Source organism: Aythya ferina (genome assembly GCF_964211825.1).
Source record: "Aythya ferina genome assembly, chromosome: 20".
In the NCBI taxonomy this organism is placed as follows: domain Eukaryota; kingdom Metazoa; phylum Chordata; class Aves; order Anseriformes; family Anatidae; genus Aythya; species Aythya ferina.
This window is the reverse complement of record NC_140318.1, coordinates 6528090-6541022: the sequence shown is the minus strand read 5'-3', so window position 1 is coordinate 6541022 and position 12933 is coordinate 6528090. Positions and strand designations below refer to the sequence as shown.

Here is a 12933-nt window from a genome sequence, read left to right as displayed (position 1 = left end):
TATATTTGTTTGAAAACCTCTCCTAAGTCTGATACCTCGCTTCCTCCCCCCCCCTTTTCTCCCTCTCGCCTTTAGCTGCCTTGTAACAGGGAGAGCCTGGTTGTTGTATCACAGTGCTGAAGCTGCCAAGGTACAGTTACTGTAACTGGTGCATGGCCGTGGGTGATTTCCTGTCTCTTGCTCAAAGCATTTGCTGGAAACGCGGTGCCAGCGGCGCTTCAGCCCTCTTTCTGCACTGCGAGTGGTGGATGCTGCTCTGGGAGCACGAAATGCAGCCCACGCAGGCCAGCATCGAGCCTACATGCGGTTTAAATCCCACCCATGTCCCCTTAGGATATAAATTGGGTTAAAAGAGAGCGTTCACCTCGTCTGTCTGTGTGCGGCCAGGAGATTGCACTTTCAACTCGGCAGAGGTGAAAACGCCGCGCCTTGGTTAGCAGGCGCTGCCCTGGGCTGCGTGTCGGAGCACACACAGGTTTCACTCAGGTGGGCCTGCAGGCGAAGCTCCAGCTCTGCCTCGCCACGCTTGCTCTGTCACCTCCCTGATCCATTCATCCATTAAAGGGCCCGGACTAGAGGGCTTCAGCCACGCAGCGACTCCCAACCCTGAGGGGTTTGTCAGCCCCTCGTTTTAGCGAGGTTTGGAGCATGAATTGGGTCTGGTGGTGGTGTTTGTTCTGCATTTTTCAGAGCTGGAGGCAGTGCAGCAGCTCTTTGTTAGCCTGCTAACAGTTATTTCAGCCGGGTTAGTTTCCTGGCTTTGACCAGGAGGCTGAGAAATGGCTGCGAGGCTCAGCTCAGCCCTTCCTACGGTTACACGGGGTTGGGCAGCGTTCGCAGCCGCTGTTCGTGAGGCGCTCAGGCTGCTGGGTTCAGTGTCACAGGGCACTAAATGAGATTTTAGACAGAGCTCCATGTGTACCTGCATGGAAACAAACTCCAAAACTAAAGAGAAGGAAGCAGAACTCTTTGCCCCATGCCTTGCAGAGCGTTTCACGTTTAATAGGCTTGGTGCTTGCCGGATGCTGCTTTTGAAACCGAACCTTTTCAGAGCTGGTATTTGCTTGCTGTTACATCTCCTGTGGGGCTGAGAAGTGGTGAACAAAGACTGCCGAGGGAGTGAATTGGCACAACCAAACGAAACCTTTACGTGTGTTATGGTGAGGTGCCGAGGGGGTCCTCTGGGTTGGGGTCCCCCGGTTGGAGCAGGAGGCAAACAGGCTCCTGCTGCCCGCCCCTGTAGTGATCTCCTCTCATCTGCAAGTCTGAGGGCGGAGAAAAGAACAGCGCAGCCCCAAGGCTTGGGCCCGAGAGGACTCCTGACCCCCTGACACCAACAGCTCTGCGCTGAGTCAGGGCGGCATCAGCGGCGCCTTCCCACCTTGCCTGGCACCAGCCGCGTGAGTAACGCTCGCCTGACTCCTCTCAGACGCCGTGGAGTCAAATCAATTGCTCAACTGAAGGCTATTTTTAAAGCGAAAAGCTCTGCCCTGTGTGTTTTACCTCGTTTGTGTTTTATTCTCCTTTGCAAATATAAATTTTAATAAAAAAAACACATTTTTGGTAAACAGTTTGCAGTCCGTCGGCGTGCTGCGGGGCAAGGTGAGCTCGTGAAACCAAGTCAGCAGCACAGAGGGCTCAGTGAGAAACAGCCAAAGGCAGCTGTGAACAGCCAGGTGTCACGGTAGGTTTTTTCCTCGTTTATGAACTTTGTGGCCTTGTATTTGCATAATTGTGCTCTTTTTTTTCCCCCAAATCACAGCTTTTACAGCCTAACCTCCCCGCGTGTGACAGACTCCCGAGGGATACCGACCTCCCGGCTGCTCCAGCCCAAAAGGAGGGATGCGGTGCCAGCCTCCCGACTGAAATCAGCGCTCGTCCTGGCGGTGCGAAGCCCTCAAGGTGTCACTGTTCAGAGGAGTGAAGGCGCTGCCCTCGGAACCTCCCATTTTTCTGGTGTTTTCAGCATAAACACGGAGCTTAGTCAGGCCGGCAGCGTTCGGGAGCGAGTTCCGCGTGCGCATTTTTGTCTCATTAAAGAGCTGTAGCAAGGTTTTAAGTACAGGGTGAGCACCGTCATTAGGGGCTTGGCTCATTTCAAGGTCATCGTGCTCGGGGAGGGAGAGAAAAACGTGTCCCTTACAGCCAAAACCAGGGGGGCCGGGCACACGGGGCGCTTACGGGGCAAACACACACACGGCATGGCGCTGAACGGGGAATCTGTGCCCAAATCAGAACAAAAGCTAAGAGGCAACATCTCACAGAGGGCTGTTTGTACTCCTGTGCTGATCTTTTTGTACCAAGAGATTTGTGTTCAGCACCCAGAGCAGTGCAGGGCTGTGCTGTGCCTCGGAGGGGAGGACGAGCAGCCGGCGGTGAGCGGCATCCTGCAGACCTCTCGCTGCTGGAGGAAGAAACGCTTGTGCTGGGGCAGGAGGCACACTGAGTAGCAAATCCAGGCAGCAGCCGAGCTGCTTGCGGCACCACCGGGTGCTTCAGGAGCAAAAACCTGGTCGCGAGGCTCAGGCAGCGAGCGGCGTGCGCAGCTCAGGCACGGCCTTCCAGGAGATGGCACTGCGCAACGCGGCGATGCCGAGCTGCAGCCTGCAGCAGGGTTCTGGGCGCCGCAGGGATGGTCTCAGAAATCACCCGAGTCCTCCAGCCCTCTGGTGGGCCTGCTTCATCCTCTTACCGCTGGGTCTGTTCAGGTCGGAGAGCCCACGGAGGCAGAAATTCAACGGGCAGAGCTCAGGGAGGAGGAACGCCGCTCGCCATGGAAAATTTGGGCTGCCTGGGAACGGGGACACGGGCTGTGATGCTGGGGCTCGCAGCGATGAGTTCACTGCAGCACCGAGAGTGGGCAGGCACATGATAAAAAATGCATGAATTCCTTCCTTATAACCAAAGGAACCGGTTTGAAGATTTTCTTTCCGAGGCCACACACGAATGTGTCAGCATCCCACGGGCACAGCGCGCTGAAATAGCTCCCTGCCAGCTCTGGGAGCCGATCCTGCAGACAGGCTGATATCATCCGCACATCCACCCAACCTGCCTTGCCTCCTCCGACATGTTCTTAGTTTGTCAAGGCTGTTTTGGCAAAGCACTCTGCAGTTGGGTCGTCGGGTTGTGGTTTTCTTTTCTGTTGCCATCTGAGAAGTTATTGCCAACAGGTATTGTCAACAGAAGCGTGGCCTGCTTAGCTCAGTATGAAAATTGAGGCGTTTCAGGTTCTTAGGGTTCTTGAAAGCCTCTGATGAGCAGCTTACACAGATGCCCAGCACAGCTTCCAGGCGAGTCAGCCCAAAGCCCCCACGGCCTGTAAACTGGGTTCGGGAGCCCCTGGTGCCATCCTGTGTGGGGCAGAAGCACGGCCCCAGCGGGGTGAGTTGCCTCTAGCTGGGATCCCGCACAAAAAGCTGCCGTGACAGGGGAAGAGCGCAGTCCCCTGGTTGTTCCTGCTGTGTTTGGGGTCAGAGCGGCGCTTGCCGGGGCTGCAGGCAGAAGCCTGGATCAGCAGATGGGTGGTGGAGGTGCCGAGGGTGGCAGCGGGGATGCCAGCACGGGGGAAGGCTCAGTAACTGCAGCACGCCCCGAGGCAAAGCAGGTTCCACTCTGAAGGTTTTAGGAGTGGCAAAGCAGCCCCGTGGCCTCCCAGCGAGAAGCGGAGAGCCCCGCCGCATGTTCCCAGGAAGCCGGGAGCAGATATGGGAACCAGCAAACACACCAAAGGCAGGCAGCTGGGTTTTCAGGTCTGGCCACGTGCCTGGGGAAAGGAATCCACCGGCTCCAGATTCCTGTGCTCCCTTTGTCTCCGGAGATAACAGGATAACAGGATCCCCGGACCCGGCGGGTCACAACCCCCCCAGCAGGTGTGTCCTCTGCGTGGCCAACAGGAAACCCAGCCTGGTGCAGAAAGTGAAACAGCTCCTGGCTTTTATGGTGATAAGCCCAGTTAAATATGGAACTAGCGAAAACCCCAAGCAGATCAAAGTCGAGCTCGCAGCCGGCTATTAAATTAAGCGGAGAAGATGCAAGCTTAGGACAACCGTACCCCAGGAAAACCTTACAGAATTGGGGAGGGGGGGGTTCAGCACGCTGCAGGCAGGGCTGACACCGCCACCGTGGGTCCTGCAGCCCCTGCCCCGCTTTGGGGGATCCCCGAGCTCTGGGGATGACAGCTCCCTGCACGGCTCCAGGCAGCAGGTGCCTTTGCAGGTGCTTGGCCAAGAAGAATATTTATAGCAGAGAGCATCGTGTGGTATCTTTTTTGTAGTTTGGTTGGTTGGGGGGCGGGTGACAGGACTGGCAGCCCATTAGGGTATTACAGCAGAGCTTCCAGATGTAAGAGAGGAAAGCCATTATGTGTTTACACTGTTGCAGCAACCCTGTGTAATTTAGTTTTCAAACTTTAATCATTTGGCTGCTGGGACAAATGGATTAGTCTGATGATGTTTTCCAGAGGAAGACGCTGATGATGTAGATTACAGGGCTTGATTTGCTCGTGTATCTGGGATTCCTCTGGGATACGAGGCAGGATCTGATGGCTCACCAAACGCATTATCTCACTTCACCTTGCTGAGCTGTGTCCCTTCTGAATTTATCTTGCCTCGTTTCTTCCCCGCTTCTTTATCCCGGTACCCTAAGTCGGGAGGGAGGAGGCAAGAAAAGCCGCCTCTGTTCCTGCTTGCCCCTTGGTCCCAAGACAAGCAGAGCCCGCAGATCCCAGCCCCTGGCTGGCACCTCTCCAGCAGCAGCAGAGGTGAGGCCCAGCATTAAGCAGAACACAAACCGATAAATTATTATCTCCGGCTGATACAATAATGCCCTGAACCAGCAAAAGTTGAGGAAGTGGTGGCAGCGCCGGGGAGAGTCATCAGGAAAGGCTCGGGGCAGGGAGAGCACGGGGTAAGGACGTGGCTGAGGCTGGTGGAGCAGAGGTGAAACGGGCACAGCGGGGCCGGGGTCAGGGAAGAGCAACCACCGGCATAAAGAGCTGGGCGCTGGGGTCTGGGCTGAGCAGAATTAATGTACATCAGAGCACCATGATCGTGTATACGACCCTTTAACAAAAAATTTGGACCTGGATCGGAAAATAATACAAAGCCAGTGGGACAGTGGATGGGCAGACACACTGCCCATCCCTCTGCTACCTGCACGGGGCCCAGACTGACCGACGGGCTCCGACATCCCTCCCAGCAGGGCTCACCGGAGACCCTCAGAGAAGCACTGCTCCTTTAAAAAACGTGGCTTCGTCCACAAGTAATTATGCAGCATAAACACAGAAAAATCAACAGGGTGAATTTCGAACTAATAGAGATGTAATCTCGAAGTCATGAGGCTGCCTTTGTTAGGAAAATATACATACCCCTGAGAATCGGCTACGGTTGCTATCTTACACACTGCTCAGCAGCTCTCTGGGCACTTTTCCAAATCAGTTTATTTTTAACATCAGTCACATTATACCATTAATTATAAAAAACACTGAGGTTTTCAAGAGAAATTTCTGCTAAAACTGCAGGGTAAATATGCGTGAGAGCAGCGAGGATTAAAAGCCCTGCAAACTTTACCATGTGAGGCTGTTGCTACAAACAAGAGAAGTCCTCCGAGGAGGTTATTTATCAGAGTGAATCACAGCAGATAACACGAGGCCTCCTCCCACACTGCAAACAGAGATCATTTGGCCTTTACGTGGCGATGGAAGTGGAAGATTGACACGTCTGTCGGTGGTATGCTCGGGGAATGAGAAGTGTGAGGGACCGGGCTGGATTCCTCAGATGCTTCCCGCATTCAGGCATCCCAGCTTACAAATATTAAATATTTAGCAGGCTGGGCTCCTTCCCAGTAAATTAACAAACAAAGTGAAAAAAACAGCCCATTTCTACTGATGTCTCGAGGCACTGAAAGCGCTGAATATCAGCTGATGGGATGGATTCAGTCCCTAGCCTTAAACAGCCTCCACAAAACCCTGCTACGTGGGAAGGCTGACATCTCCTGCGATGGTTTCACTGCACCAACACAAGAAATGTTTTCCCAGTCCCAGGCCTGTGGATCTGTTTAACCTGGTAAACAAGAATCGGAGCAAAGCATTTGGTCTAAGCCCGTGCTGGCCAAGTATGTTGCTGTGCACTTTTCCTAGCAGATTTACTTTTAAAAGACTTATTCTGTGGTAAAATGATTTGATAGCTCTGATACCGTCTGCATAGATGGCAAAGATTAAAGGCAAGGAGTCTGGGCATCAAAGCTTGGCAAAAAGAGCCGGGACTCCCAGCCTTTCATCCAGGCCTTGCCAGACATGCAAATCAGCCTTGGGAAAACTCCCTCCCACACCAGCCTCAACTTCTCAGCAACACGGCTCCTTCGGCACATCCCTAACCTTAAAAAATAGGCAAATCACGCCGGTGATTGCAGCCTCCTCTGGGACAAGGAGGGACGTTTTGTTCTACTTGCCCTTAAACAATGGAATCCTGCCTAACCAGGGAGCCCAGCCGCCAGCCGGGGCCAGGGCAGCGACACCTCAGCAGGAGGGAGCCATTTTGGCCAGGAGCTGCCTTGAAGCAGTTGGCACATCTCACACACACGGAGGGCCAGGCTCCTGCTGCAGCCATCCCAGGCAGGTCAGCCTGCCCCACAGCCCGCTGCCGGGCACCTGGAGGCTGCTGAGGATGGGACAGGCACGAAGCCCAAGCCCTCATTGCTGCGTCCCCCATGGCCTCAGCCCAGCCCGCAGGGAGGTGCAGACACCTCAGCTCGCCCCCAGTGCCATGCTGGTGGCCCGGGGGCTGAGGTGTGCCTCAGGGAGCCCTGACACCCCCTCAGCGAGCCCTGCAAACCCCAGAGCCCACAGGGGAGACCTCAGTGCAACCTTTTAGTACATGAAGAGGGCTTGTAAAAAAGATGGGGTGCAACTCCTTGCTCGATTTGATGATGATGGGATGACAGGAATGGTTTTAAACTAAAAGAGGGGGGATTTGGGTTAGTGGTTAGGAGGAAATTCTTCACTCTGAGGGTGGGGAGGCCCTGGCACAGGCTGCCCAGAGAGGCTGTGGGGGCCCCGTCCCTGGAGGTGCTCAGGAGCAGGTTGGATGGGGCCATGGCCAACCCGGTCTGGTGGGCGGCATCCCTGCCACGGCAGGGGGTTGGAACGAGATAATCTCAGAGCTCCCTTCCAACCCAGGCCATTCTGTGATTAAACAATTATTTTAAAAGCCACCTCGGGGCTGTTCAGCCCGAGGAAGGGCTCCCAGCACCCCGCTGTGGGGCAGGAAGGCCCCACGACGCCCCGGCCGCACGCAAACCCCCCTCCCACCGCGGCGACCCCCGGGGCCGCCACAGAGCCGCCCGCCTCCCTCCCACTCCCTCAGCCGGGAGGGGAGGGACTTCCCCGAAACAGACAGCCCCCTCCTCCAATCCCCGCACGACTTTCCCCTCCCCTTTCCCAAACCGACCAATCACCGCCCTTTCCTACCCTCCCCGCCTCTTTCCTCCTACCCAATGGGGCCGCGCCGCTCTCGCCCTTCCCTCCCCGCGGCCCCAGGGGGGAGAGGAAGGCGGCGGAGGGGAGGGGCCCGGCGTAGCGCTGCTATTCACGAAGCGGCGCCGTCCCTTCGCCCTGCCTTGCGGCCGCTGGAAGCGTTGGCGTAGCGGCCGCCATTGGCGTAGCGCGCGGAGCGGCGGCGGGGCAGGAGCTGCGGGCGGGGGCCGGGCCCAGGTCGGTGCGGGGCCGGGGGCGGCGGGAGGGGGCGGCCGGGGCTGGGGGCTGCGGCTCGGGAGCCTTTGGGGGACCCCGGGAGCCGCTTGGGGGACCCCCGGGTGTCTTTTGAGGACCCCCGGCTCTCTCCTGGAGCCCCCCGGGTGTCTTTTGGGGACCCCCAGGAGCCTTTTGGGGACCCCCGGGTCCCGCTTGGAGCCCCCCGAGTGCCTTTTAGGGGCCCCCAGGTGCTTTTGGAGCCCCTCAGGATCCGTTTAGGGACCCCTGGGTCCCCCTTGTAGCCCCCAGGGATCCTTTTGGGGTCCCCCGGGTGCTTTTGAAGCCCCCCTGGATCCCCTTAGGGACCCCCGGGTCCCCCTTGTATCCCCCTGGGGTCCTTTTGGGGTCCCCCAGGTACATTTTGGGGACCCCCTGGAGCCCCCCCAGCCCCCAGGTGCTGGGGCAGGGCAGTGAGCGCAGAGCCCTGCTGGCCCCTCTGCTGCCATTTCATTCCTGCCATCCCCTTGGGGGCTGCTCCCTGGTCACAGCCTCGGCCCCTTGGCACCCCTCGGCCTCACCGCCACGGTGCTGCTGAAACCCGCAGCGCCCCGAGCGCCTCCGGCCCCAAAACCCAGCGTCTGGGGCAGGCGGTGACCTGGTTTGGTGGTGCTGTGCGAGCCGGAGCCGGCTGCCTTCCTCTGCCCTTCTTCCCCTCTGCGTTGGGTGCTCCATTTGTAAGATACAGGTGCTGGCGCGTAGGGCTGCTCGGAAAAAGGGAAAAAAAACAAACAAACAGATTTGGCATGTTTTGAGACGTTTCTGTGTATTCTCGCCAGGCTGCGTGTTCGGCTGATCTGGTTTGCAAAGTGCTCCTGGAGCCGATGGGTGGAAATGGAGCAGATCTGTGTGAGCTGCTTTGCAAACAGAAATTAGGAGGGGGATGATGACAGCGGCGAAGCTTGCCCTAGGCAAAAAGGGGACGGAGGATATGGGGAGCGGGCTAATTGGGGCCATACCTCTTCAGATTGGTATGAGCCTGGGCTGAACATTACCCCTCCAAACAGGTTTTAGAGGAGGAGGAGGAGCCCGAGGCTGCCTGGGACTAATTTCCTCATTTCCCTCCCAAAGGCTGACCTGCAGACCTGCATCAAGGAGCTGCGCAGGAAGAGGAGAGAGCAGCTGGCAGCTCTCCGCATGTGCTGCACGCAGACCGAAGGCTTCTTCGGAGACCCAAGATGACTCCCCACGAGAGATGCTTCCTGGAGGGGTTCTGCTGAAGGCGGAGCGCAGCGGCCTCCCACGGGGACAGCTCCTGCTGGTCTGGAGCTGAGACGTGCTTCCCTCCCTCCCTTTTCCCTCGGAGATGTTGCAGAGGTTTAACCTGACCTCCTCCTCCTCACCTGCAGCCTGCCGTGGCGATGATCCAGCAGCCCGATCCGACCACCAAAGAGAAGAGGATTGCGCGTTTGAAGCCGGGCCCTCGTTGTAACTGAACTGGAATTCACTCCCCTAAATTTACGCCCCTGGAGCCAGAGCTGTTCCCCTGCTCGGCTCTGTGTGTGCTGAGCCGCTCCTCCCCGTCTCGTCTGGAGTTCCCGGGCTTTCCACGCTGAATTTGCCCATGGCTTTCCTGATGAAGAAGAAGAAATTCAAATTTCAGACCAGTTTTACTCTGGAAGAGCTGACTGCTGTCCCCTTCGTCAATGGGGTTCTGTTCTGTAAGATCAGGCTGCTGGATGGAGGAGACTTCGCAAGCTTGTCTACCAGGTAAGCAGCCGCCTGCGGGCTTGCCTCCTGGCTGGCCTTCTGTTCCTGGTTAGTCTTTAATTGAGTGGATTGGCGTTTGGCTACCTCTTGCAACCCCTGGCTGTGATTTCAGGAGTTCTGTTGTAGGGCCACGCCGTCCTCCAGAGCCGGGGAAGAACACAGCTGGGTTTTGGTGGCTGCTCAGAGACGGACGGGGTTTTTCAGAGCCGTGGAGAGGAAGGGAACGAGAGATTGCACCCCAAGAGAGATGGGGTTTAAGGATGATGTCCTCTTCTATTTTTTTTCTCCCCCCTTACCCCAGTGTTCACACTATTTCAGATGTTTTGCCGTATTGCTTTCATGCCTGACTTGAAACTTAGCTCTGAAGAAAACCGCGTCCAGCTGACCAAACCGGCCCCTTCTGACTTTGCTCTCCCCTTTGGGTTCTGAGTTGCTGTTGGTGGTGAGGGTGGAAGGAGCTTCCTTTGCATTGCAAATTGCTGTGCAAGGGAAAACTGCTGCCTGCAGTCAGGGTTGTCAGTGCTAAAGATACAGGTTATCTCCTTGAGCAAACGCCATGGCGTCTCCCCCACTTTATAGCTGCAATACTTTCTTTTCCGTATGATTTCTCGTATCGGGATCGGTCCGCTGCACATTTTATAAGGTTGTTTGTGTATTGGCATTTCTCAGGCTCCTTCAGGCAGCTCTGTCCCCGCTCCTGCTGCTAATTGCTAATAAAAACTTGCTTTGTTTCCAGCTCTGCGCGTAGACTATCACCAGCAGTATGTAAATGTAAACGCAAATTCCGTAACAGCCTGGGCTTGCTTTCTGCCTGGCTATGTGAAGGAAGCCTTCGGTGGCTTTCCAACTTGTTTTTTTGCTTTCCTGAGCGAGTACTTGCATTTAAAGGTGCAGCGTGGGTTTGCTGCTAACTGTTTTATCGCAGCACCAAAGCCTGTTTTGCTCTGGTTTTCTTCCTTGTGGTGCTGCGCCTTGAGCTTTTTTATTTTGGGAGAGAAGACTTTATTGGACGAGTGTAAAACATTTGGGAGTAGAAGTGGCAGGGCATTGCTCGAAGCCTTTTTTTTCCTCCCTTTGGAGGCATGGTGCAACCTCGGCTGAAGTCTATAGAAACTGTGGGCGTGGAACGCGGCCAAAAATGGGCCGTGAATTAATTTCTCTTTTGAAGAAAATCTATCAAAAGAGCTTTTCCTTACAGCCTTCCCCCCCTGAGGCTGGGTCCTTGCGCCTGGTGGAAGCGGCTTATCTAAGGAATTTGGGCAGTGTGTGAACTTGGGAAGGAATTAACCCCTCTGCTGCCCGGAGCTGCGATGAACCCAGTCCAACTGGGGCTGGCTCAGGTGGGCCTGTGCTAGGAAACATCCGAACCCATCTCCTCGCTGCCCTCGCAAGCAGCTTTGGGAGCACACTGCGGGTTGTGTGGGGCTGTTTTCTGAGCTGGCTGGGGTTCAGCAGCGCTCCTTCCAGCTCCGACACCAGCTGGGATTCAAACCAAGCGCGGGCGCTGAGCCCCGGTGCCCTGCTCGGCGTGCTGCCTTCCCCTCGCCTCTCTGCGCTCGAACCGGGAGCACGTGGAAACCTGGTCCTGCTGGAAACGTGACGGCTCTCTCGGTGGTATTGAGTCATTTGACCTTTTCCAAATGTTTTCCTGCTGCGGCAGTTAAAGAAACTTGGAGAGGGCTGGATGTCCAGGAGCAGGGAGAAGTTACTGCACCGAGAGGCTGCTCTGCGCTCCAGTCCTGTGACCTTTCTGAGATGGTGTGGGTCTGGGGAAGGATTGGGAGGTAGATGCTGTATCCGTGGTGGTTGGGAAGTCTGTGTGGTTAGTTAGGGCCTGTGATTGCTTGCCTGAAATCAGCCGCTTCCCAAAATGGTCCCATTTGGAGCTGGGAGGTCTGTCGGGTCGTCCCACCATGAACCACTGGTGTCAGTGTTGGTGTGCTCTGCAGTCCCTTTGGGCTGTGGCAAGAAAAAAATGTGTGCAGCTGTGACCGAGCAGACCAGGAGCTCCCGGTGTCCGTGTGTTTCCAGAGCCGATCTGGACGAGGTGTCCCACGTCATTCGGGGTCTGTGAACGGAGGGGGCAGGAGTAGATACAGGACGTGCCAAGTTGGGATTTCTTTTTCCTCGATTAAGTGGCTTATGACGAGGAACAAAGAGGGTTGTCTGGGAAGATAAGGTTCTCCAGGAACTGATGTCTTTCAGGGTGTTCACAGCAGGTGACCCGAAAGCTGGTGCAGGTCTGTGGTGAGCCCGGGGTGGCCGCGGAGCTGCTGGGTGGCAGCGGGTTCAAGTGACCTGGGAGCGGAGAGCCTCGGCCCCATGGGGTCCCTGAGGGGAACCTGGATAAAGTGCCCTCAGGAATTGCCCTCTGAGGAATTGAGGGTGCTCTGGAAGAGGTCCAGGTCCTGCCTGCACATCGCTTTGAGGATCTGCCTCTTGGTTTTGTGTTTTTTTTTCATTTTATCTCACAGTCAGGTGCCCTCCTTCCACGCGTGCTGTGTTAAGGCCTCAGTTACACCGCGGGTATTTCAGTGACTCGAGCTGCAGCCATAAATTTCCCTTCACCCTTCTCCTCCTCCTCCTCCGTTTGTAAAATCATCTCCTGATGTTCTGGCAGGTCTTCTGAGGATAAGACCAGCTGCAGCTTACAGCAACCCACCCGACAGCCGCCCATGGTCTGGGGCTCTGCCGCTGCTGGGTTTTAGAAGTTGGTCTTCTGGAAGTGCATCTGGGGCAGGTGCTGGTCTGTGCCTCGAAGGTCCTTAATCCCGGTACCCCTTAATCCCGGTACCCCTTAATCCCAGTACCCCTTAATCCCGGTACCAGTACGGTTCAGCTGCCTGGGAGTAGCTTTAAAAATAGCAGGCACGGGGCTGTGCTCATGGCAACCGTCTGTGCGAAGCAGCTGGGCTGCTGCATCCTGCACCGGGTCCGAGCTCTCCGAGGGGCCCTGCGCCGCTGTTCCTGGCCAGATGCTGGTCAAACAGCCCCACAGGGAGGGCTGGGATCCAGCGGGGTGAGGGAGCGGGGCTGGCCAGGAGCACGGCCTAAAGCCACGGCCCCACGGAGCTCGTGTGCTTACGTCTTTGGGTATTACAGCGGGGGAAGAGTTGCTTAACCCCTGCTTGCTTACGGGGTCACAATTAATGCGGAGCGGTGGCCAGCTGCTCCTCATCCCGCTGCTGGCAGGGAGTGCTGCTGCTGTGTGATGTGAAGGGGGAAGGCCAGGTGTCAGCCACGTAGTCCAGCACCTCGTCCTGCCTTGTTCCACCTCGTCCTGCCTCGTTCCGTTAGCTTGCCAGCAGTTCCACTCCGGTATTCCTGGCCCTGAAGGAAGGGATTGTGCTCTGAAAGCCCCTGGCTGACTCCAGAGGAAAGGCTTTTGCAAGAGTTTAACGGCACTGAGGGCATTTCCCACCTTCTACGTCATCTTCTGAAGGCAAAAAAATCCCAAATTCCAACCCAGGCTGTGTCTC

At 56.4% G+C, this 12933-nt stretch overlaps 1 protein-coding gene and 1 long non-coding RNA gene across 4 annotated transcripts in view; one reads left to right on the top strand and one right to left on the bottom strand.

The window, feature by feature from the left end:
• Positions 1 to 8317: 8317 nt before the first annotated feature.
• LOC311421850 lies at positions 8318 to 10218 on the bottom strand. Of its 2 annotated transcripts, none has more exons than XR_014685078.1 (3): positions 9751 to 10218; positions 8822 to 9317; positions 8318 to 8448 (listed from the first exon to the last, which is right to left on the bottom strand). It is a non-coding gene; the product is annotated as an uncharacterized lncRNA (long non-coding RNA). The 2 variants fall into 2 exon arrangements; XR_014685079.1 differs by lacking the exon at positions 9751 to 10218 and adding an exon at positions 9539 to 9739.
• The window catches only part of EEIG1 (estrogen-induced osteoclastogenesis regulator 1), a gene marked incomplete at its 5' end in the record, with an annotated part of 33752 nt that continues 30127 nt past the window's right edge, over positions 9309 to 12933 (top strand). For both annotated transcript variants that reach the window (XM_084494246.1, XM_084494245.1), the window contains one exon: positions 9309 to 9454. In XM_084494246.1, the coding sequence (XP_084350372.1) occupies positions 9309 to 9454 (146 nt within the window). The remainder of the gene's footprint in view (positions 9455 to 12933) is intronic.